Raw genomic sequence first — 26,571 nt, forward strand, 5'->3', positions numbered from 1 at the left:
AATATACTAATAGCTGGATTATTGCTGTCTTTAGTGGGAATCTGTTGACTCACTTAAAGTATCTGTTCTCTGCAGATTCAGAACAGGATAGCAGCCCCCGCACAGCCATTGGCTCGGACATGGAGGACACTAAACCGATCAATTTGGGTAAGTGATGAGGTTCTGCCTTGTATCTTCCTGGCCCTTGTGATGGTAGTGTGTGCTTCCGGTAAGCGCATCCGCCCACATGTATTCTTCACCACCAAGTCATGTCACTGCTTTTTTTTTGTCTCTGCAGACTTGACGGATTTCCAAGAGAGTTTTGTCACTTCTGGTGTTTTCAGCGTGACAGAGTTGATTCAAGTATCTAGAAGTGAGTAAGCAGTCCTATATCCGAGGGAGTCCTAACCTCAATGCGTATTACTGAAGAAGGGGCATTGTATTTGTAGGATTCGTGCTGTCATTCGACTTCATTTGTATTGGCGCTCTTTTGTATCACTGATTGGTTATTATGGGGTGATATTTGGAACTGGAATAGAAATCCTTTCTTAAAGAATGAAACGTTGATTTGGCCCATTCTACAATATCTGGAGATAACATACAATTATGGCTAAATGCAATATATAGAAATCACTATGTCCTATGGGCAAACCTGTTGTTAATGTAATTTTGTAACAATCTCCCTCCAATGAAATGACAAACCTTAGGAATCATGCATTTCATTGCATGTTTTTTTGTATTTTACAGCCCCAGTTGTGTCTGGATCAGGACCCAATTTCTCTCTGGGAGAGCTACAGGGACACCTGGCATATGATTTAAACCCTGTCGGAACTGGGATGAGAAGGACCCTCCCTAGCACGTCATCGAGCGGGTATGTCCTCTTGTTTGTATGGTTTAACATGGAAATCAATATAGGATCTAATGATCAAATGCCATCATATAGCACATGAGCATAATTTACTGGCTTGACACAATTTACTGGCTTGATTGATTTTAAAATCTGCTCTTTCTTAATCTACTTAAGCCGGCCACACACATTAAATGGCTGTCAGACAAACAATCATTCGGCTACCAGTCATCTCGACCAGTTCTCCCATACATGGCAGTGCTTACACGGCCGAGTGCTCCTGTGTTCTCTATGAGAAAGCCATCATGTCTGGCGACAATTATCTCCAAGAGAACAAAAGGATCTGTAGTCCAAAATTTGATATGCCCCATCAACAACTACCTCGACAATGAGTAGTCTGGGGCCGTCCTAAAAATCAGACTGTCTGATGAAATTATTGATATTGGTGGGTTTCACTGATGTTAGTCTAAGGTGTTTGGGGGCCTTTAGTCATATAATAGGTAAATAGGGCACTCCTAGGTACATGGATAGGGTCCCAATGCAGTGAGGGACAGCTCTTTCTGCACCCACTTGTCTTGCAGCGATGTCTACGTCAGAGATTTGTGAGAAGGAAGAGTACATTGACATTTTCCTCCTTATGAATTCATTACAGTTTAATCTTGTTTTTAACATATATGCACTCAACACTTAAATCGCAACCCTAAGAAGGAGAAATTGTGGAATTATGGAAATCACAGGATAGATAGGCATATTAATGATATGCAAATGATGAAAAAATGGAAACAAAAATGTTGAAAAACATCTTGATTTATTTAGTGTTGAGTATTAGCACCACACGAAGAAATCTCTGCACTTATGCGCCATGGCTGCTATCAGTCAGGTTATTAATGGTTGTCTGAAGAATGTTTTTGGGCTCGCAAATCATCAAAATCTGCTGCTGGCAGCTCTCTTTGTAATGACGCCACTTATTGATAGCAGCCAAAGCGTGTTTTTCAAATTTTTTCATCATTTGCATATCATTATCTTGTCTATTGATCTTGTGATTTAAATAATACATCGACTTTTCCTTTCTTGGTGTTTGTAATTCAATGGTGAGTATATAAAGCTTATACTGTAGTTAAATTCATGACACATTTAAATGGTAAGACTTTTATATGACAAATGAAAGCTTGCTGTTCTGCACAGGAGAGCCTGTATGGAGCTGCCCGGCCTCAGTGTACCGCTGTACAGGTCATATTCTACTGTGATACCAGCATGCATAAGGCCATGCCCTCCTTTTCTCTGTTTCCATAGCATATCAGAGGCATATGCGGGTACAGTAGTGAACTACCACGCTGCCAGCTCTGATCGAAGCTGTACTACAGCCGAGTTTATAAGCCCTGAAGAAGTATTTTTATGAGATTGCACTTTTGCACTTTAACTTTACCTGTAAAGCTCTGATGAGTCTACAGTATTTGCTGAATTCGTATCCTATGCTAGTCTGCAAGTAAATAACAATAATCTAGTGGTGCAGACCTAGGTAAGTTAGCCAAAGGACAATTAAAGGGAATCTGCCACCAGGTTTTTGCTGCCTTGTCTTAAGGTACCTTCACACGAAGCGACGCTGCAGCGATAGCGACAACGATGCCGATCGCTGCAGCGTCGCTGTTTGATCGCTGGGGAGCTGTCACACAGACCGCTCTCCAGCGACCAACGATGCCGAGGTCCCCGGGTAACCAGGGTAAACATCGGGTTGCTAAGCGCAGGGCCACGCTTAGTAACCCGATGTTTACCCTGGTTACCAGCGTAAAAGTAAAAAAACCAAACAGTACATACTCACCTGCGCGTCCCCCAGCGTCTGCTTCCTGACACTGACTGAGCTCCGGCCCTAACAGCACAGCGGTGACGTCACCGCTGTGCTTTCACTTTCACTTTAAGGCCGGCGCTCAGTAAGTGTGAGGAAGCAGACGCCGGGGGACGCGCAGGTGAGTATGTAGTGTTTGTTTTTTTTTACTTTTACGCTGGTAACCAGGGTAAACATCGGGTTACTAAGCGCGGCCCTGCGCTTGGTAACCCGATGTTTACTCTGGTTACCAGTGTAAAACATCGCTGGTATCGTTACTTTTGCTTTTAAACACAATGATACACGGCGATCGGACGACCAAATAAAGTTCTGGACTTTATTCAGTGACCAGCGACATCACAGCAGGATCCTGATCGCTGCTGCGTGTCAAACTAAACGATATCGCTAGCGAGGACGCTGCAACGTCACGGATCGCTAGCGATATCGTTACAAAGTCGTTTCGTGTGAAGGTACCTTTAGAGTAGCATCATTTAGAGACTCTGATTCCAGTAATGTATCATGTATTGGGCTACTTGCTGTCGTTTTGATAAAATCACTGCTTTATCTGCTGCAAATCTAACAATTATCTGAATGCTGAGCTCTGTGTAACCCTGCCCACACCACTGATTGGCAGCTTTCTGCATATGCACAGTGTACGCAGAATGCTGCCAATCTGTGGTGTGGGCGGGGCTATACAGAGACTATAAGTATGGAGGACTGGTTTGCTAAACCACCAATGACAATCTGTTCCTGATAAAACAGTGATTGTATGAAAACTACACTAAGAAACCCATTAAGTGACACATCTCTGGAATCAGGCTCTGTCTCTACATCGTACAGCTCTCAGATTAATACAATTAGTACATGTACAACACTTAGCATGTTAAGAGCCCACCAGCATTATTGCTTTTGAGAGATGCATTGATTGGCATAGGAGCAGTATTCAGACATATCTCAACATCTTGGCTGGGTTTCACCAATCTTCAGTATTTTTTTAAAGGGGTTGTCCGGCCTTGGGATACAAGTCTGCAATCACTCTAAGTGACTGCAGACTTATGAATCCTCACATCATGTGCACTGAGCACTGTAAGGATTCTCCTGTGGCGGCGCCAAAAAGGAGTGGTCATGTGTCTTTAAGTATGTGATTTGCTTACTTCCAGTCACATTCTGACTAGACTGTATTCGGCCTTCGCTTAATATACCGGCATTGAGCAAGGCCGCACCTATCTACTCGGCTTATGACCACATGCATTCAAATCACATATATGCGGTTACGCACCTGTTGCTCTCAGCGCAAGGACCAGAGAATGCTCACAGCGTGCAATGTTAGGATCCACAAGTCTGCAGTCACATCGAGCGACTGCAGACTTGTAGCTTAAGACTGGACAACCCCTTTAAGGAGGCAGAAATCATGTCACCTTGGGTTGTCAATACTAGTATTTTTTACTCCAGAGAGGGGTGAGTGACTGTCAAGTTTTAGAGATGAAAGTTACTTATTTTAGGATGACATGATGAAGTCGGTTGAATGCTTTCATCAATCTTTTGTTATTGTTCTTTTGAAAGGAGCAAGAGACACAAATCTGGGTCTCTAGAGGATGATGTGGACACAAGCCCTGGAGGGGAGTTCTATACATCTCCGTCTTCTCCAACTGGGAGCAGCCGAAACTGGACTGAGGATATGGAGGGAGGTAAGTGCTCCAATGTAACGTAGACCTGAAGATATGAAAGTTCATGTATTCAATATTAATCTTAAAGAACACTACCTGTTACTGTCTTCAGCCGTTTGCAGCGCAGTTCCAGTCTTCCGAATAATGTGATGACAATTGTGACGCACCTTCTCCTGTGAGGACTTAAAAACACTTTCTCAATGTAAGGCCAGGTTCATATTGCGTTGGTGCAGTCCATTCAATGCATGCGTTAAACGGACTGCACCAACGCTAGTGCCTTTTAAAGATCGCACGATAGCGCAGATGCTCCACCTACGCTAGCGGTGACGGACCCGGAAACGCTGCAGCCCGTGTCCGAGGGTCCATCACAGAATGACGGCACATCGCTAACGCTGGCCGATTATGACATGCGTTAGCGATGCGCTACATAGTGTCAGTCAATGGTTGCGCTGAAGCATCCATTATATTGCGGTAGTGCAATGTGAACCCTGCCTTAGTCTAAGAGACTCAAGACAAGACTCTCGTAGACTTTCATTAAAAAAGGAAGTAACGGTCTTCTGCGTTGGCTGGCAAATCAGAGCTGTGGTCACATGATGGAGGAGAGGACAGGAGCCACGCTGGAAACGGCAGAAGACAGCGATGGGTAAATATTCCAATGTACGCACTTCACACACGTCACTGATTGCTAACAAAGAGGGCAAGAAAAAAACACAGGAGTTCCCTTTTAAGGGTCAGTGTGAATCAATTATTCTTTCCAGAGCTTTGCATTTTACTGTCAGAAATCATACGGCTTAAATGAGAGCGATTATGCCCGTAGAGGATATGATATGTGGAAAACTTATTGAGGGTATATATTGGGAGGATTTCACAACCTCTTGGCATATAGAGGGATTCATAGCCATAGCTTTCCATGTTAGATGCATAAAAACACAGTTTATTGCATTTTTCTAAAAAGTAAAAAAAATATTAACGTATACCAACATTTAGGGGCTTAATAAAAAAACGCTCTCATGTTTTTACTTTGGTAGCTTTTTTACTGAATAATATAGTGCAGCATGCTATGCTATAAGACTGGACAGAGATGAAAAAATACAATATTTTTATTTTATTTTACTTTCTTTGAGTCAATGAATTTTTCAGTATAAAATAAAATTGTATATTAGATTGTCATATTTATACTATATTTTTTTATGCCTTTTGAAATTGGGGTTTTGGTTAAATGGTCATTTGCATCTCTGGTTCATGTTAGCTTTGATCACACAGGACATAGAACACTTCAGTTCTCATCTAGTATAATTTATTGTTGTCATAGCTGTAATTTGCATACAAACTTGCATGATGTTGCCAGGCCTGTTTCATTTTTTCTTCAATAAGTTGCCTTAAAGGGGTTATTTCAATACTGCAAAGTGCTTGGAAAAACAAGTAATTTTACTATTATTAAAAATAATCTCCATTTGCGGGAAGTGAGGGATTTCTAATATTCTTGTTGAATTCTGATTGTCTAGGCTACCTACCAACCATAGACTACTGTCTAGAAGAATGGTAGAGGATGCTTAAAAACTCTATTCAATAAGGTCCTTTAAGAACTGTTTGCTGGAGGCAGAATCTGGCTAGCTTTAGTGTCCCTGCACTTCTCTGATGCTGCTGCTACATCAGAGAGTGCTCAATTCCGGCCAGCGGGGGGGCTATGCCACTGGTGCAAACTATCATTCTTCAGGGGCACACTGCCACGGCAAACCAAAAGCCGGGAGGCAGGGAACTAGTTTGCTCCTGAAGATTAAACCTGAGAACAACCCCTTAAGTCTGATTTATATAGCAGTGTCTTTTACATACTTTTGTTATAGTGTTTCATATCTCTTTATGTTTCAATATTTAGGTATATCCTCCTATTTTCATGAAAGGTCATTAGCCTTTCGTTATCATGCAGACCTGTCCTCATCATAATGTTGTATCATTTCAGTGATTTTTCAGTTATACCCCTTGGTATGCTATCAATAAGGTTATAAATGGTTGTCTTAGGAATGTTCTGCCTTGTTGAATGCACTTAAGCTTCAAATCATCAAAATCCACTGCTGGCAGCTCCTTTTGTAATTGCTGATAATTGACAGCCTAGATGTACTTGATGGAGACAAGGAGACGTTGCAGGCCACGGTAGCATGGTTAGGCCATTTAGTGTGCTGACATTGCAACTAACAACTTGCGGCCTGGCGTTGTTGTGAACAATATTACTCACTGTAAAATGATGGATTCAAATTGTTTGGAAATGGCCTTATATGTTTTCCGAGATTGAAGGGCAGAAACCATTGTTTCTTTAGGTTCATTACAGCTGTCTTTCCTCCTTTTCATTGTGTTAACACACAACTGCATGATGCAGACCAGCAAACTGCTAAAACTTATGCTTTTATACGGGTTGGTAACACTGCTGGTGTACTATCAAACAAGGGCACCTGGTTGCTACTTAACCTCATAATTCCTAAGGAAGCAGGGTATACTTAATTTTTCATACTCTACTTCTGCATTTTAGCCTAGTTTTTGTAAAATAATTCAATGAGAATGTAATTTGTAATGTTTTGTTGCTCATCTTTGGTCTTATTTGCTTAATATTAAGACTTACTAAGGACCAGATATAATTTATATACCTTGATGCGTAAAACCACAGAATTCACTTTTCTCATATCTGTATACATGAAAACTGGTTAGTCAGCAATATATGTTACATAGTATGTACAGTAGCTGTTAAAGGTACTTATCACCAGATTTCACACCTCATTTTTTAAGTTTTATTATTTTAGTTATGAAAAAATAAAAAAGCGTCTAAATATAATACATAAAAAAATAACGTATGAAAGTAATTTGCACACTACTCGATATTCGTACGCACGGTATGCAAATTAGCGATTTCCTGTTGAAAGTTGCTGTCAGGCAGCCTGATTGGAGCTTCCCGGCGTGCTGAGTGGCACTACTTTGCTCCCCAGCACTAAACATGATCTTTCACTCTTAAACAGTCAGATGTGGATGCTTTGTGTGGAGAGCTCATGCTCAGTGCAGGGGAATGAAGGAGAATTGTCGTGCAGCTGAGGAGGCATTAGTTTTGCTTTATTAATGCAAGTGTTACTGCACTTAAGTGTGCATTACTCTCAATCTTATAAACACTGTTCTCATCGAGACCATGCGGTGTAGGGCAGTGAGCTCGCTTTAGAAAATTGATAGCTATGCAGTGGAGTGACAGTGAAACCTGCTTTAATAGGGTAAAGCTAAGGACCTGCAAGTAAAGCCACTATTTTGCTTTATTCCTATTTTCTGCCTTTCCCCAATTTCTCTGAGATCTTAAATTCATGCTGTTTAGAGCAGAGAGAGCGCTGTTTAAAGACTGGACTAGAGGCATGTTCATTTGAACAATGCACAGAGTGCGCATGTGCATTGGAACAATTATAACAATGCACAGAGTGCGTATGCTCATTATAACAAAGCACAGAGTGCATATGCTCATTATAACAATGCAGAGTGCGTATGTTCATTATAACAATGCACAGAGTGCGTATGTTCATTATATCAATGCACAGTGCTTATGTTCATTATAACAATGCACAAAGTGCGTATGCGCATTATAGCAATGCACAGAGTGCGTATGTTCATTATATCAATGCACAGTGCGTATGTTCATTATAACAATGCACAAAGTGCGTATGCGCATTATAGCAATGCACAGAGTGCGTATGTTCATTATATCAATGCACAGTGCGTATGTTCATTATAACAATGCACAGAGTGCGTATGCGCATTATAGCAATGCACAGAGTGCGTATGTTCATTATAACAATGCACAAAGTGCGTATGCGCACTGTAGCAATTCACAGAGTGCATCTTTATTATAACAATGCACAGTGCGTATGCGCATTATAGCAATGCACAGAGTGCGTATGTGCATTATAACAATGCACAGAGTGCGTATTTTCATTATAACAATGCACAGAGTGCGTATGCGCATTGTAGCAATCCACAGAGTGCATATGTTTATTATAACAATGCACAGAGTGCGTATGCGCATTATAACAATGCACAGAGTGCGTATGTTCATTATAACAATGTACAGAGTGCGTATGCTCATTATAACAATGCAGAGTGCGTATGCTCAGTATAACAATGCAGAGTGCGTATGTTCATTATAACAATGCACAGAGTGCGTATGTTCATTATAACAATGCACAGAGTGCGTATGCACATTATAACAATGTACAGAGTGCGTATGCTCATTATAACAATGCACAGAGTGCGTATGTTCATTATAACAATGCACAGTGCGTATGCGCATTGTAACAATACACAGAGTGCGTATGCACATTATAACAATGTACAGAGTGCGTATGCTCATTATAACAATGCACAGAGTGCGTATGTTCATTATAACAATGTACAGAGTGCGTATGCTCAGTATAACAATGCAGAGTGCGTATGCTCATTATAACAATGCAGAGTGCGTATGCTCGGTATAACAATGCAGAGTGCGTATGTTCATTATAACAATGCACAAAGTGCGTATGTTCATTATAACAATGCAGAGTGCGTATGTTCATTATAACAATGCACAGAGTGCGTATGCTCATTATAACAATGCACAGAGTGCGTATGCTCAGTATAACAATGCAGAGTGCGTATGTTCATTATAACAATGCACAGAGTGCGTATGCGCATTACAGCAATGCACAGAGTGCGTATGCTCATTATAACAATGCACAGAGTGCGTATGCTCAGTATAACAATGCAGAGTGCGTATGTTCATTATAACAATGCACAGAGTGCGTATGCTCATTATAACAATGCACAGAGTGCGTATGCGCATTGTAGCAATGCACAGAGTGCGTATGTTCATTATAACAATGATAACAATGCACAGAGCTGTGACAACACCATGGCGGAACGAATAGGAAGAAAAGAGTTTAGATAGATAATATAGATTTAACAAAACTAAACATATGTAAATATATTATAGAGAACCTGTCATGTCCTTTTTAGCATGTAAACTGTCCCCAGTGCGTTGTTTGTGATGCAATGTGCATCACTAACACTTTTTTTTCATTAAAAATGGCCCTGTAATCATGATCAAAAAGCACTTTATATAGTTATAGCGTACCTGCTCCTTTATAGGGATGAGCGAATATGTTGGGCTCCCTCCTTATCTGAATAGCTGCATCGGGAACCCGGATACCTGGAGCGCTCCTGATAATCCGCCCAACCAGCAGGCTCTCCATGCATGTATTGTGACAGTCACACAGCCGCGACACATGCAGCTGGGGCACCGATCAGCTGATTATTGGGGCGCCCCAGGTGATGGGTTACCGAGGCAGCTATTCTGTGAGCGCTATAGCTATTCGGATAAGGAGGGAGCCAAACATATTCGCTCATCTCTACTCATTTAGTCATAAGGGTGTGCTTAGTTTTCGTTCATTTATGGGCGTCTCTCTGTTTGATTGATGTTTCCTGGTTTTTTACTTCACTCAAATCCACGGTAAAATCCTGCAAGCAGTGTGTAGTGTGGAGTCGCGCTTGCACAGTGTTGAGCGGGGACTATTTTAGCTGCTAAAAATAGCATGACAGGTTCCCTTTAAAAACTACTAGTAGGGTAAATTAAATGATTGGTCCCTTTTAACATTTTCAGGACTGGCCGACAGGGAATGGAGCTGTGCTGTTCAGCTCACTCACTCTTTACAACCAGCCGCCACTGGCGCTGAAAACATTTGTACAGCACAGCTCCAGTCCCTGTGTTGTGGATGTTCCCAGGTACTGCAGCTCAGCTCCTATTGAAATGAATAGGGGCTGAGTTGCAGTAACCAGAAACGGCCACAACACAGGGACTGGAGCTGTGCTGCTCAGCTCATTCACTGCTTACGGTAGGGGGTGCTGGATGTTGGACACCCACCAGTCTGATATTGATGACCTGTTAGTAATGAATTAGTGATTGTACCCCCTGTTACTTCTTTGAGCACTTTGTTAACTTCATGAAGTGGTTATGTGGATATTATAGGGGGTCACATCTATGCTGTTGATGTCAGTTTATGGACTTTACTCGGTGGGGTCTATATTGGACAACCCTATGTTCAGCTATATTTTTGTTTATACTTTACACTTGCTGTTTTTATATTGTTATGCAATAAACGTCAACGTGTTTGCTGTAATTTCCTGTGGAACGTTGTTCTTGTTTAGCATTTCTGAGTGTTTTACACCTTGGCTGCATCCCACCACTTACCTCGGAGTGCCCACTTAGGTTGTGTATATACCCATCACATCGCTGTGCAACTTGCAGCTAGAAAATGGCTCATAGGGCAAAGGAACAACAATCAATAATATGTAACATAGACTGCGTTTTAGGGTTTTTTGTTAGAAAAACCAGTGACTCAGTGATTAGTTCTGTTACTTTGGAGCACTGGGTTGTTTGCTTGGATGCAACCAGGTCAAAGTTGTGTTCTCTGCAATGCAGGTGTGTGGGTGACATTTCTCAAAAATCAGCATAAGGACTTGTTCACACTGTGCTTTTTTTGCTGCGGATTTTTCAGCTGCGGATTTGTAAAACCCGCAGTGCAAAACGGCGGTGGTTTTCCCTGCGTTTTTTTGTGCGGTTTCTACTGCGGATTCCACTGCGGGTTTCCAACTGCACTTTCCTATTGGTGCAGGTGGAAAATCGCTGCGGAATCCGCAGAAAGAATTGACATGCTACTTATTTTTTTCCGCAGAAAATCAGCGCGGATTTTCAAGCGGAAAAACGCAAAGTGGGCACAGCGGTTTTTGTTTTCCATAGGGTAACATTGTACTGTACCCTGCATGGAAAACTGCTGCGGATCCGCAGCTGCAAATCCGCTGCGGATCCGCAGCAAAAACCGCAAAGTGTGAACAGCCTTAGGGTCTGTGCACTTGCTTTTTTTGCTGCACAGATTTGTCACAAAACCTGCAGGATTTCCTGGTGCAATCAGCATGAATGAGATTCCTGAAGTCTCATGCACACGCTGCTTATTTGTCCCTTGCAGATTTGGTGAAGATTTAAATCAGTTCTTTTTCTGTGTTTTTGCTACAGATTCCACCAATATTAAGGAATGGGAATAAGGATTCAAAAATGGATGTTTTAATCCATGTCCACACGTTCAGTATTTGTTCAGTACTTTACCTCAGTATTTGGTCAGTACTTTACCTCAGTACTTGTTCAGTACTTTACCTCAATATTTGTTCAGTACTTTACCTCAGTATTTGGTCAGTACTTTACCTCAGTATTTGTTCAGTACTTTACCTCAATATTTGTTCAGTACGTTACCTCAGTATTTGGTCAGTACTTTACCTCAGTATTTGTTCAGTACTTTACCTCAGTATTTGTAAGCCAAAACCAGGAATGGCGATAAATACAGAAGTGGTGGTGACGTGTTTCTATTATACTTTTACTCTGACTGCTCCACTCCTGGTTTTAGCTAACTAAGGGCTCATACTTGCATGAAATACGGCTGAGTCTCACATGGTAACACCCTGCTCTGGCGCCGGCAGTTGGGAGCGGAATGTGCAGCTCCATGTATTGCTATGCAGCCGCATGCTCTGCTCTGGACTGCCGGCGGCAGAGCCAGGTTTTAACATGCGAGACTCGGCCATATTTCACACAAGTGAGTATGAGCCCTAATACTGATGTAAAATACTGCCCAAATACGGAACGTGTGAACGTGGCCTTACGCTGTGTTTTTATGCAGTGTTTTTTCTGCCAACACATCAGTATTTTCAGCAGATTCCAGTTTATGGGTGCACAAAAAACAATCATAGAGCATCCATATTGTGTTCGATTTCTACAGATATATTCCCATTAAACTGTATTTTATCATCTACATTTTGATCTGTTGATATATAAAAACGGATGTCACGCGGGCGTAAAATACGGGCACGTGGATGACGATGTGGAGAAAATGCGTCCAAAGTTTTCTGGATGAAAATCGGACGGTGACCCGGTTTTAGGGTTAGGAAGGAGACTGACCCCTTAAAATAGGGACTTACTTAGATGTGCTTTGGATAGAGGAATGATTTAAATGAATGTAAAGTATCGGACATAGTGTGAGGAGGATCAGAAGTGGGGTCGAATGTGATCTGACAGAGGAAACGTCACGTCTGCACTCAGTGGTTGATCCTTCCGCGAACCTATTGGAGAACTAGCGGCCTGAATGAAAGCATTAGCAGGAAGTGTACAGTGAGGCTGCTGTCAGTGGCCATAGCTGGGACTTCTATGTAGGTCTCCTCCCTGCTGTGTCACATGTTTACTGTATTATAGCGCTGTCCTGAGATGAACTGCCAGGTCCTGACATCCCCTCCTCTCGGTCACCCCTCCTTTCCCTCACAGCTCCCCCTCCCTTTGCTCTCAGTTAATGTCTTTGTTCAGACTGTGGTTGGATGTGGATCAAGAGCTGGATATGGATCAAGAGCTGGATGTGCTGGGCAGGCGCTGAAATTTCCACTGCCTGGAACTCAGTTTAGTTTTTTGCTGCAACTTTGTATGCATCTGCTTAGATACATTGGCAAGGAACACCATTGTGTATTCTGTAAATAATTGTCATATTTGTTTGCTACAATAATGTCTGGCCAGACATTTCATTGACAGCGTGCTACAAAATGGAGCTTCTATTGTTGATCTCCTGGCCTCCTCCTCCATTTGTGAGGATTTATAGCTCTTCTTTAATCAGATTTTAGGAAGGAACCATAAATCAACATGTAATGGAGGAGGAAAGAAGGAATGTTAATGTTAGGCAAAGGCTGGGTTCACAGGCACAGATGCAAAATCCTCATCCGTATGCCGTTGTGTCCGTTTTTTTTAAGCCATCCATACATTAATTTTGTCCATCCTTTTTTTTTTTACAAGAAATAAGTGATAAAAGACATCCAGTTTCCTCTTTTGCCCCTCAAAAATTGTAAATTTGTATAAATGCATTGCAATTCTTTAACATAGGAAACATTATTTGTTCTTGTAAATTTTAATAATGGACATACCGATAACAAGACAAGATTAAAAAACAGGAGTACACAAAGCTACTGTATATAATATGTTTATTTTTATTAATGATGGATTAAAAAATATTTATATTATACAATACAATAGGTGATCTCCATCAAGATGGTGGCAAACGTTAAGCTAAGCGTATTTTCCCTGCATCCAAAGCGTTGCATTCTAATCATGCAGGTAAATCCGCATGTGTTCACTGAACAATGGGGATTTATCGCATCCAATACATTCTATTGTGGAAATTTCTTTTGCGAAAACTTGCGTCTTCACAACAGAAATTGACATGCTGCGACTCGTAGACCCACACCACGGGTGAGTTTATGCAGCGACAAATAGAAACACAGTGGGCATGGGATTTCTAGAAATCCCATCCACTACTTGTACTGTATAACGCAGCGTTCAAAACACTGCTGTTCCTGATCGTGGGCACGTACCCTAAGGCTGCCGTCACACTAGCAGTATTTGGTCAGTATTTTACATCAGTATTTGTAAGCCAAAACCAGGAGTGGGTGATAAATGCAGAAGTGGTGCATATGTTTCTATTATACTTTTCCTCTAATCGTTCCACTTCTGGTTCTGGCTTACAAATACTGATGTAAAATACTGACCAAATACTGATAGTGTGATGGCAGCTTAACAGCAATTTTGACCAGGGGTGCCCAAATTTTTACATGCCAAGGTATGTAATGATCTTTATATATGTGAGATTTGTCATCTGAGAGATGACATGTATATAATATATATATATATATATATATATATATATATTTTTTTTTTTTTTTTTTTTTTTTACATACAGTGCCTTGAAAAAGTATTCATACCACTTAAATTTTTCCATATTTTATCAAATTACTCCCTCAAACATAAATGTGTTTTATTTGGATTTTCTATGATTTACCAATGCAAAGTAGCAAGTATTTGTGAAGTGTAAAATAAATTATACATGGATTTCTAAATTATTTTAAATATATAAATTTGAAAATTATGATGTGCATTTCTATCCAGCCACAATAAGTCAATACTTTGTAGGACCACCTTTTTGCTGCAGTTACTGCTACAAATCTTTTGGGGCATGTCTCTACCAGCTTTGCACATCTAGAGGCTGTAAGTTTTGCCTCTAGCTCAGTGAGATTGGATGGAGAGCATCTGGCAACAGCAATTATCAAGTCTTGCAACACATTCTCATTGGAATTTAGGTCTGGACTGTGACTTGGCCATTTAAACACATGAACATTCTTTGACCTAAACCATTGTAGCTCTGGCAGTATGTTTAGGATCCTTGTCCTGCTGGAAGGTGAACCTATGGCCCAGTCTTAAGTTCTTTAAGCCTCTAAGGCTAGGTTCACATTGCGTTAATGGGTTAACACTAACGGACTGCGTTGCACGGCGAAATTGTCGCAATTAACGCCGTGCAACGGGTCCGTTAGCGCACCCATTGACAGCAATGTGATTTGTCTCTGTAGCGCATCGCTAGCGCATGCCATTTTCGGCACGCGCTAGCGATGTGCCGTTCTTTTGTGACGGACCTCGGACGCTGCTTGCAGCTTCCGAAGTGTGTCCGAGGTCTGGAACGATGAACGCGAACCCTAATGAAACATTGCGTTAGCGCAATCCGCTTAACGGATTGCCCCAATGCAATGTGAACCTAGCCTAATAGGTTTTCCTCCAGGATTACCTTGCATTTAGCTCTATCCATCTTCCCATCAACCCTGGCCAGCTTCCTTGTCCCTGCTGAAGAAAAGCATCCCCACAGCATGATGCTGCCACCACCATGTTTGATGATGAGGATGATGTTTTCAGGGTGATGTGCAGTGTTAGTTTTCCATCACGCTTAGTGTTTTGCATTTAGCACAAAAAGTTTAGAACTTCTTATGGCTTGCTTTAAAAAATGGCTTTCTTCTTGCCATCCTTCCATAATGGCCAGATTTCGGTAGTATACGACTAAAGGTACCGTCACACTAAGCGACGCTGCAGTGATACAGACAACGATGCCGATCGCTGCAGCGTCGCTGTTTGGTCGCTGGAGAGCTGTCACACAGACCGCTCTCCAGCGACCAACGATGCCGAGGTCCCTGGGTAACCAGGGTAAACATCGGGTTGCTAAGCGCAGGGCCGCGCTTAGTAACCCGATGTTTACCCTGGTTACCAGTGTAAACTGTAAAAAAACAAACACTACATACTCACCTTCGCGTCCCCTGGCGTCCGCTTCCTGCACTGACTGAGTGCCGGCCCTAACAGCAGAGCGGTGACGTCACCGCTGTGCTGTGCTTTCACTTTACGGCCGGCGCTCAGTCAGTGCAGGAAGCGGACGGCGGGGGACGCGAAGGTGAGTATGTACTGTTTGTTTTTTTACATTTTACACTGGTAACCAGGGTAAACATCGGGTTACTAAGCGCGGCCCTGCGCTTAGTAACCCGATATTTACCCTGGTTACCATTGTAAAACATCGCTGGTATCGTTGCTTTTGCTGTCAAACACAACGATACACGGCGATCTGATGACCAAATAAAGTTCTGAACTTTAATCAACGACCAGCGATATCACAGCAGGATCCTGATCGCTGCTGCGTGTCAAACACAACGATATCGCTAGCCAGGACGCTGCAACGTCACGGATCGCTAGCGATATCGTTTAGTGTGACGGTACCTTAATAGTTGTCCTGTGGACACATTCTCCCACCTGAGATGTTGATCTCTGCAGCTCCTTCAGTGACCATGGCCTCTTAGCTTGGGTTTTCAATTTAGATGGACAGCCATGTCTTGGTAGGTTTGCATTTGTGCCATATTCCTTCCATTTTTGGATGATGGATAGTGCTTTGGCTTTTTTTTAATAACCCAACCCAGCTTTAGTCTTCTCCACAACTTTATCCATGACCTGTCTCGTGTGTTCCTTGGTTTTCATGCTGCTGTTTGATCCCCAATGTTCTCAATTACACCTCTGAGGCCTTCACAGAACAGCTGTATTTATACTGAGAGTAAATTACACACAGGTAGTCTCAATTTACTAATTATATGATGTCTGGTGGCAATTGTTCATTCAGAATTTTGTTTAGGGGTATCAGACTATAGTGGGATGAGTAAATATGAATTTCCAGATTTAGACTTTTGAAATAAATAGAAAACCACATATTATTTCCTTTACACCTCACAAATACTTGCTACTTTGTGTTGGTATATTACATAAAATGCCAATATAATATTTTTACGTTTTTGGGGTGTAACGTGAACAAATGTGGAGCAGTCCTCAGGGTATGAATGCTTTTTCAAGACACTATATATGATATTATTATTTAATTTTGGTTGATTGGCTTGTTTCTGCAGGGAAATATGTCAAAATATCTACACCAAAATGTGCACAACATGGTGCAGATCTCCCTGCAGCTTTTTTTCCATCCTATTCATATGAACAATTCCTATGTATAACTAAACCACACATTTCTGTTAACGAATAGACTGGTCAAGCTGGGTGGTGGAGGGGCAAACAAGGGGTCAGGAATAATATTCATTGTCCTTTATGGAGGGCATGGAGTAACCAGGGGGTGACCAAGCACAAAAGGGAGCAAGTGTGAGGAAGTTAACCCTTAAATTCTTCTCATGCACAGAGGAATCAAGATAGGGTTGAACACCGAAACTGGATGCAGAAGGGGAGGTAAGGGTCAATCCTGGCATACACACAAAAAGGCGAGGAGATGAGGACATTTTAATACATTGGGCCACAATGTGGAGATGAGGAGTAGACAACATGCATTTAAGGACGAATAAGGCATTTTATATCAGCCTGAGCTGCAAGGAGAATTTGCAGATGTAGCTGCTACTAATTAGCTGCTCCCCCCATATTGAAAACAGCTAACGGAGCAGCGCTCTGGCTATTAGGGGGTTAACGGAGTGTCCTAGGAGACAGTGCGGTCTGTGCAGCCCGTTTCTGGCCATATCTCCTATGACTTATTCCTGGGACACAATGTACCAGCTAACTGCTTCCTGGTGAGGTGCAGCACCAGGGTACAAACATCTCCTGGTCACCGCTCTCCTCATGCAGCCTCCTCTCTTATTCCTGCCTGTTACTGACTAGAAAGAATTCTCCATACACTATATAAATATACATTTGGGATTGTTTTTGTAATTTTTTTCTCAGTAACAGCCCAAGTCTGTAAGTTTAAGTACTACCATCACTGGTGGACGCAGACAGAAGGGGACCCCTCTGCAAGAACAATATATTGGCCCTTTACAGCCCATTAGCTCAGCATAATGCACAATTCCACCTGCCTTGGAGATGAAAGTGGCCCCCTTACCTCTTGGGCACCTGTGTGGCTGCACAGGTTGCACCAATGAAATGTCTGCTCCTAACTACCATCATCACCCCCTCAAAGCTTCATGAATCCTTGTCTAATGCTCTTCTTACCTGACGTTCAAAAGGCACTGAAATATAGTGGATACGGAATATATTCAGACCCCTTTACATTTTTCACTCTTTGTTTCATTGCAGCCATTTGGTAAATTCAAAAAAGTTCATTTTTTTCTCATTAATGTACACTCTGCACCCCATCTTGACTGAAAAAAAAAATAGAAATGTAGTAATTTTTGCAAATTTCTTAAAAAAGACAAACTGAAATATCACATGGTCATAAGTATTCAGACCCTTTGCTCAGTATTGAGTAGAAGCACCCTTTTGAGCTAGTACAGTTTTTTACACCTGTATTTGGGGATCCTCTGCCATTCTTCCTTGCAAATCCTCACCAGTTCCATCAGGTTGAATGGTGAACGTTGGTGGACAGCTTTGTTCAGGTCTCTCCAGAGATGCTCAATTAGGTTTAGGTCAGGGTTCTGGCGCTGGGCCAGTCAAGAATGGTCACAGAATTGTTCTGAAGCCACTCCTTTGTTATTTTAGCTGTGTGCTTAGGGTCATTGTCTTGTTGGAAGGTGAACCTTCGGCCAAGTCTGAGGTCCAGAGCACTCTGGAAGAGGTTTTCATCCAGGATATCTCTGTACTTGGCCACATTCATGATTCCTTAAATGGCAACCAGTCGTCCTGTCCCTGCAACTAAATACACCCCCATAGCATGATGCTGCCACCACCATGTTTAACTGTTGGGATTGTATTGGGCTGGTGATGAACAGTGCCTGGTTTTCTCCCAACATACTGAATGTCTTAGAATTATCACCAAAAAGGTCTATCTTCGTCTCATCAGACCAGAGAATCTTATTTCTCATAGTCTGGGGGTCCTTCATATGTTTTTTAGCAAACTCTATGCTGATTTTCATATGTCTTGCACAGAGGAGAGGATTCTGTCGGGCCACTCTGCCACAAAGGCCCGACTGGTGGAGGGCTGCAATGATAGTTGACTTTGTGGAACTTTCTCCCATCTCCCTACTGCATCTCTGGAGCTCAGCCACAGTGATCTTGGTGTTCTTCTTTACCTCTCTCACCAAGGCTCTTCTCCCACGATTGCTCAGTTTGGCTGGACGGCCAGGTCTAGGAAGACTTCTGGTGGTCCCAAACTTCGTCCATTTAAGGATTATGGAGGCCACTGTGCTCTTAGGATACTTGAGTACTGCAGAAATTCTGTTGTAACCTTGGCCAGATCTGTGCCTTGCCACAATTCTGTCTCTGAGCTCCTTGGCCAGTTCCTTTGACCTCATGATTCTCATTTGGTCTGACATGCACTGTGAGCTGTGAGGTCTTATATAGACAGGTGTGTGCCTTTCCAAATCAAGTCCTATCAGTTTAATTAAACACAGGTGGACTCCAATGAAGGAGTAGAACCATCTCGAGGAGGATCACAAAGAATTGGACAGCATGTGACTTAAATATGAGAGTCTGAGCAAAGGGTCTGAATACTTATCACCATGTGATATTTCAGTTTTTCTTTTTTTATTAAACTTGCAAAAATTTCTACACTTCTGTTTTTTTTCAGTCAAGATGGAGTGCAGTGTGTACATCAATGAGAAAAAAATGAACTTTTTAGAATTTGCCAAATGGCTGCAATGAAACAAAGAGCAAAAATTTTAAAGGGGTCTGAATACTTTCCGTACCCACTGTATACGTGAAAGTGTGGCCTGTAGTACTACAGCACTAGACCTGGCCCATGTCCGTGACACCGTTTCTGACGACCCATGCATTGGGGAAGTAACAGTTAAGAGAAGAACTTATGTTAGATGTGAAGGCTGTGATCTACACCGCAAAAGTGCATCAATAGCAGGACATCTTTTCCAATTAGAAGGCTCTCCGAAAATTGCCTCAAAAAAGTGCGAAGTATTCGTTCAAAAGAATGAACATATACATGCATTTCTGTACAAAAATGACATGATGTTCATATGTTCAGGCTTTTGAGCATCTTTTAACCAAAGACGCAATTCAGTTAAAATAAATGAGGGGAGCAGGCAGCTTCTGCTCTGAAGATTCTCTATACTTTATAATGAGAGTCAATGGGAAGGCTGCAAAAATGCCTGGAAGATGCCTAGAGCATTTTGCTAGTGTTTGCTAACTGTTTCTTCATTGTTGAATAAAGTTTATAAAATGCCACAAAAATGCTGGAAAGATGCTCAAAAAACCCTCCGGCGGTCAAAAGTGTCGAAAAAGAGCTCAAGAAGCGACCATAAGTGCCAGCGTTTCCTGAACAGTCTTCTTGAATAATTTGGCGGTTTCATCCACATGAAAAATACGTTGTATACATACCCTAAGGGTGGACTGCAAGGTGCTTTGTAGAAAAAAGTAAGCCCTGGGAGCTGATAATGGCCTGGCATATTGCCAGAGAAGTCTCGGAAGGCCTCACATTCAGCCTCCTTTTCTTAATTGTCTTGAGCTGCTTCTTGCTTTGTTTTTCCTTGTGTTTTGTTGTCTTCACTCTTCTCCTCTCTGACTAAGGCTACCCTTACCGCACCTTGTTCGGCACATTTTTACCCGAGGGAGGTTAATCTGATTTCAAGGATACAAGATATAACTTCATTACCATCATCTGAGTGGCCTAATTCAGCTTTACAGTATGTTTACCCTTCACCCACCACAAAGATAGCTTTCAGTTACGGGGAGACAGAACACAGCAATGTCCTACAGCTCATTTACTGGCCGGACAGTGAACTGGCACTGTGGAGAATAATTCTCAGGTCATTGGAAAGGGTTGTAATCTGAATATGTAAGGCAGTCTGCAGGGACAATGTCATACACAGACACTACCATCACAATTTTATAAATGCATATATTAGTACAGGGTGTGCCTTTTGCTTCTAGATGTTTCTGCACAGCAGACCACAAACGAGAGGTGTCCTACATTTCATGGTGGTTTGAAAGACTGTGCTCACATTTGTGTCGGGGCCTCCATCGCAGACTCAGGTTCATGGAGCAAAAAAAACTACCAGAAAATGCCATAAATTAAAGAGAATCTGTCACCAGGTTTTTGCTACCCCATCTGAAAGCAGCATAATGTAGGTAAAGAGACCCTGATTCCAGCGATGTGTCCCTCACTTGACTACTTGCTGCGGTTTTGATAAAATCCCTCTTTTCTCTGCTGCAGATCTAACAGTTCTCTGAATGCTGAGTTCTGTATAACCCCGCCCACACCACTGATTGTCAGCTTTCTGTTTACACTGCACTGTGCATAGACAGAAAGCTGTCTAACAGTGGTGGGGCAGGGTTATGCAGAGGAGGAGGACTATATGGCACGAGACAGCTAGTCCTCTAGTGATAATACACTGATTTTATTGGAACTGCAGCCCAGTATGTGAAACATCACTGAATCCAGACTGTGAGCTCCTACATTATGCTGCTCTCGGATTACGTAGCATAAATCTGCTGACGGATTCCCTTAAAGACATATCTACTATATAATTGTCTAAGGGTACTTCTGTCTGTCCTTCTGTCTGTCTGTCTGTCGCAGTTATTCGTTCGCTGATTGGTCTCGGCAGCTGCCTGTCATGGCTGCCGCGACCAATCAGCGACGCGCACAGTCCAGAAGAAAATGGCCACACCTTACTCCCCGCACTCACTGCCCGGCGCCCGCATACTCCCCTCCGCTCACCGCTCACACAGGGTTAATGGCGGCGGTAACGGACCGCGTTATGCTGCGGTGTAATGCACTCCGTTACCGCTGCTATTAACCCTGTGTGACCAACGTTTTACTATTCATGCTGCCTATGCGGCATGAATAGTAAAACGATCTAATGTTAAAAACAATAAAAAAAATAAAAAATCGTTATATACTCACAGTCCGTCGGCCCCTCGGATCCACAACCGGACTTTCCCGCTTGTGACACGCCGGTGACTGCTCCATGCTGCGATCTCGCGAGATGATGACGTTGCGGTCTCGCGAGACCGCTACGTCATCATCTCGCGAGACCGCAATGGGACCGGAGCGCACAAGCAGCGACGCGTCCATAACCGCTTCGCCGGAAGGTGAGTATATAACTATTTTTTATTTTGCTATATACTGCGTGGGCTGGGCAATATACTACATGGACTGGGCAATATATTACGTTACTGGGCAATATACTACATGGACTGGGCAATATATTACGTTACTGGGCAATATACTACATGGGCTCTGCTATATACTACGTGGCTGGGCAATATACTACATGGGCTCTGCTATATACTACGTGGCTGGGCAATATACTACATGGGCTGCGCAATATACTACGTGGGCTGCGCAATATACTACGTGGGCTGCGCAATATACTACTTGGGCTGCGCAATGTACTGCGTGGGCTGGGCAATATACTACGTGGGCTGTGCAATATAATACGTGGGCTGTGCTATACCCTACGCATACATATTCTAGAATACCCGATGCGTTAGAATCGGGCCACCATCTAGTAGTATAAAAACAAACAATGCAATATGTCTCACGGTACAGCAAAGCATGCAATGGCTATTGGGGTGAATGCCAAAATTCTGAATTTTTGTAGATATATGTGTATGTATTGTATGATTGTCTCTTTTACAAGACATTCAAACAGTGAATATTATTTCTAGGCATTTTTTTTCAGCATAAATGATGTTTTCAAATGGCACCAAAGCAGAACAATTTTATTGAAATAGGAAACTTGTTTTTCCTTCTATATTTCAGTGTTACAGATTTAACCAGATGTAAAACAATCATGTGTATTGATGTAATACCTGGGAACAACAGTTTTTATTTTTTAGTACATAGGCTGGCTTTGAGCATTACGTTTAGCAGTTTTTGTGACCATTTCATCCATTGTTCGGTAGAATGTGTGATTTTCCAATTGTGGACGTGTGTGTGATGCAAAGCAGTAAATGGAGGGTGAACTTGGAATTGTCCACAAGACACCTGGATACTACTCTATGTTCTCCATTATTTTAAATATTATGTTAGTTTTAACTAACATCTATGAATCATTCATTTGAACCTTTTTTGTCTCTTGCTCAAAAAATTGAGATAAAAAAGTTGTCCACTACTTTTACATTGACCTATTCATAGGATAGGTGATCAATGTCTGATAGGCTGGGGTCCGACACCCCCGCTGAACAGCTATTATTGGGGTCAGCGGCGACTGCCGGCCACAGGAGCTTCCTTGCTGAGCTGGCCGTCTACTCGTAGTGGCTGCTGCAGGGTACTCCATGTCTGCCTCCTATTCATATCAATAGGGGGCTAATGTGTAGTACCTTGCCTCGGCAGCTAGCTCTGCAAGCAAATACTTATGGCCGGCAGCAGCTGCTGTTGAGACCGATAACAGCTGATCAGCGGGGATGCTGGGTGTCGGAGTCCAGCCGTTCAGACTTTGATGACCTATCAAAAGTCGTGGACAACCTCTTTAAGTACCTTATAAAATCCCTTAGCTCCCTTTTATTTTGCGTCTTTTTTCTGTTTTCCACTGAGTTACTTAATTGCAGAGATATTAACTTTTTTTGCTTTTAGAGTGCACTATTTGAAATCTCCGTGTTTGGTGCAACTGGGCGTTTCACTATTTGAAATCTCCGTTTGTGGTGCAACTGGGCGTTTCTTCAGAGTTCTTTCTTGGAATGTATGCTTTCAACTCTCCCTGCCAGACAATGCCAATCAGAGTTCGGCCGCTAATTATCACTCTCAGATACTGCCGAGCTGTGAATATTCATATTGAGGAGGGAGGGCTATAAGCCCCCCTGAGAAGACTCTGACAAAAAAACACCCATTCGCATCAAAAGCAGAGATTTCACATACTGTGAAAGCAACACATTTGAATATCTCTGCAAGGGAGTGAATCTGCGGAAAACAAAAGAAAGCTGCAAAATCAGGGCAGGACAGGGATTTTACAAGATAATACATTCTTTTGAACAAGTGACAGGTCCTATTTGAGCTATTTTTATGTGAAATAGTTTTTTTATATCATACTGGCGAAAAGATAATTGGCACCACATATTACGGAGAAATGTATCACTGGTATAAAACTTACTACCAGGTACTTATAACCAAACAGTACAGGGGAAAGGTAAACTAGAGGATATGCTAGATATCAGTTTTGTCATAAGCTAATAAATTGCATATAATTATTATCCAGTACCGGTACGTCCTGTAGTATCACAGGAGCATAGATGGAAGACATTAACCACTAGTGAAAAGGGTGGTAGAAGGCGGAGGGAGTACCCTCCTCATAAAAGCCTAGCTGCATTCTTTATTAGGCTATGTGCACACGTTGCGGATTTTGCTGCGGATCTGCAGCAGTTTTCCATGCGGTGTACCGTACCATGTAAAATCCGCAATGCACATGCTGCGGAAAAAAAACGCGCGGAAACGCAGCGGTGTTTTTTCCGCAGCATGTCAATTCTTTGTTTACACCTGCTCCTCAATAGGAACCGCAGGTGTAAAACCGCAGGTGGAATCCGCACACAAACCACGGTAAATCCGCGGGTAATCTGCAGTGCAGTTTACTTGCTGATTTTGCAAAAACAGTGCAGAAAAATCGGCACACCAATCTGCAAAGTGTTCACATAGCTTTAAGCTCTGTACTGGTACAATTTTTTATGCCTGTGCTAGTGGTAAAGCTGACTTGTCCCCTTAATATCCTGTCCTACTTCTCATTGATAAAATTCTTTTGGCAAATGTGCACAAATAACATTTTTTTCCATAGCTGTGAATATTATATTGATTTTTAGTATATAATAATCTTGCTCAGTTATCATCCTTTCCATCAACAGAATGCAGACTGTAGTTTACAGCTGCCTGAATTCTCCATGTTAAGCAGGTTTTTTATTCTTTTTACATTTTTTATGGTTTATAAGAGGGAGGTTACTCTCTTTTTATTCAGCTATGTAGTTATATTTTTTTTACTTCATGTTTTTAATTTTTACTTTGAACATGGCCATCTTAAATTTGTTCTCCACCTTTTGCTGTTCATGTCCTTAGTTATATGGTCACCATTATTATGCAAGCTCCAGTTGGATGCACCTTACTGTAGAGGGCAAGTAGTCAACCATACCTAGCCTTAGCTAATAACTTTTATTAATTGTGGCAAAATGTTTACATATACCCAATACCTGTTTTGTTTTGTATTGTAATTGGCTAGGAATGTCTCCCACTGTGAAGAAGTCAGAATTGGACAAATCACCATTTCACAGCCCATCTCCTCAAGATACATCCCCAAGAATCAGTGGCTTCACACAGCATCACAGGCCGGTTATAGCTGTGCACAGTGGTGAGTTCCCACAAGTGAGAGCATAGCTCTGTAGTCCACACTTTAAAAATATATATATAGTCATGGCCGAAAGTGTTGGTAGCCTTGCGATTGATCCAGAAAATGAAGTATTTCTCCCAGAAAATTATTGCAATTACACATGTTTTTTATACACGTTTATTTCCTTTGTGTATATTGTAACAACACAAAAAGAAAATCAGAGAAAGAGAGGTAAATTGGACATCATTTCACACAAAATCCCAAAAATGGGCCAGACAAAATTGTTGATGCCTTTCCAAAAATTTGGGTAAACAACTTTTTTTCCAAGAATATAGTCCTCATTTAAAGTCACCTGTGGCAAGTAACAGGTGTGGGCAATTATGAAAGTCACACCTGAAACCAGATAAAAAGGGGAGAAGTTGACCATATCTTTGCATTGTGTGTCTGTGTGTGCCACACTAAGCATGGATATCAGAAAGAAGAGAAGACAATTGTCTGAGGACTTGAGAACCAAAATTGTTGAAAAATATCATCTGTCTCAAGGTTGCAAGTCCATCTCCAGAGATCTTGATGTTCCTTTATCCACTGTGCGCAACATGATCAAGAAGTTTACAACCCATGTAACCCAGTGACATATGCGCCCATGGACAAATAAACATTAAGATCTATACAGTTGGACTTGTCACCTTGAGATAGTTGATATTTTTCCCTTCATGTGGACGGCAGAGAAAAATTGCTGAAACTTTGCAACGTTTGGTGGATAAGCAGCTGCAATCAAGTTCCAAAGAAATTCAAGCTGTCCAGCAGGCTCAGGGTGTATCAGTGTCGGAGCGAACTATCTGTCCACATTTGAGTGAATCCCTAAGGCAGGAGACCTAGGAGGACCACACTGCTGACACAGAGACAAAAAATCTAGACTGCAGTTTGCCAAAACATACACGAGTAAAGCAATCCTCTTGGGAAGTTGTCTTTTGGCGGATGAGACCAAGATAGAGCTTTTTGGTTAAGCACATCATTTACCAAAAACAGAATGAGGCCTACAAAGAAAAGAACATAGTACTTACAGTCAAATATGGTGGCGGTTCAAAAATGTTTTGGGGCTGTATTGCTGCCTCAGGCACTGGGTGCCTTGACTGTGTGCAAGGCATCATAAAATCAGAAGATTACTAAAGGATTTTGGGTCTCAATGAAGTGCCCAGTGTCAGAAAGCTTGGTTTGCCTCCTAGGTCATGGGTCTTCCAGCAGGACAAATGGATGGAAACAAATAGCTGGAGAGTTCCGAAGTGGCCAGCAATGAGTCCAGATCTAAACCCATTGGACACCTGTGGAGAGATCTTAAAATTGCTGCAGGATGAAGGCACCTTCTAATGCGAGAGACCTTTAGAAGATTACAAAAGAAGAGTGGTCCAAAATTCCAGTTGAGAGGTGTAAGAAGCTTGTTGATGGTTATAGGAAGCCATTGATTGCAGTAATTTATTCTAAAGGGTGTGCAACCAAATACTAAGTTGAGCCAACAATTTTGTCCAGACCATTTTTGGGGTTTTGTGTGAAATTATGTCCAATTTGTCTTTTACTCTCTGTTTTTTTGTGTTGTTCCAATAAACAAAACATGTGTAATTGCAATAATTTTCTGGGAG

The 26,571-nt window shown here is 42.0% G+C and overlaps 1 protein-coding gene across 4 annotated transcripts in view; it reads left to right on the forward strand.

Moving 5' to 3' along the window:
• Positions 1-26,571, forward strand: part of NFIC (nuclear factor I C) — a 91,463-nt gene that overhangs the window by 49,905 nt on the left and 14,987 nt on the right. For all 4 annotated transcript variants that reach the window (XM_077273684.1, XM_077273692.1, XM_077273699.1 and 1 more), the window contains 5 exons: positions 76-147; positions 278-352; positions 727-850; positions 4,212-4,336; positions 24,827-24,955. In XM_077273684.1, coding sequence (XP_077129799.1) covers positions 76-147; positions 278-352; positions 727-850; positions 4,212-4,336; positions 24,827-24,955 — 525 coding nt within the window. The remainder of the gene's footprint in view (positions 1-75; positions 148-277; positions 353-726; positions 851-4,211; positions 4,337-24,826; positions 24,956-26,571) is intronic.

Source organism: Ranitomeya variabilis, chromosome 1 (assembly GCF_051348905.1).
Source record: "Ranitomeya variabilis isolate aRanVar5 chromosome 1, aRanVar5.hap1, whole genome shotgun sequence".
NCBI lineage: Eukaryota > Metazoa > Chordata > Amphibia > Anura > Dendrobatidae > Ranitomeya > Ranitomeya variabilis.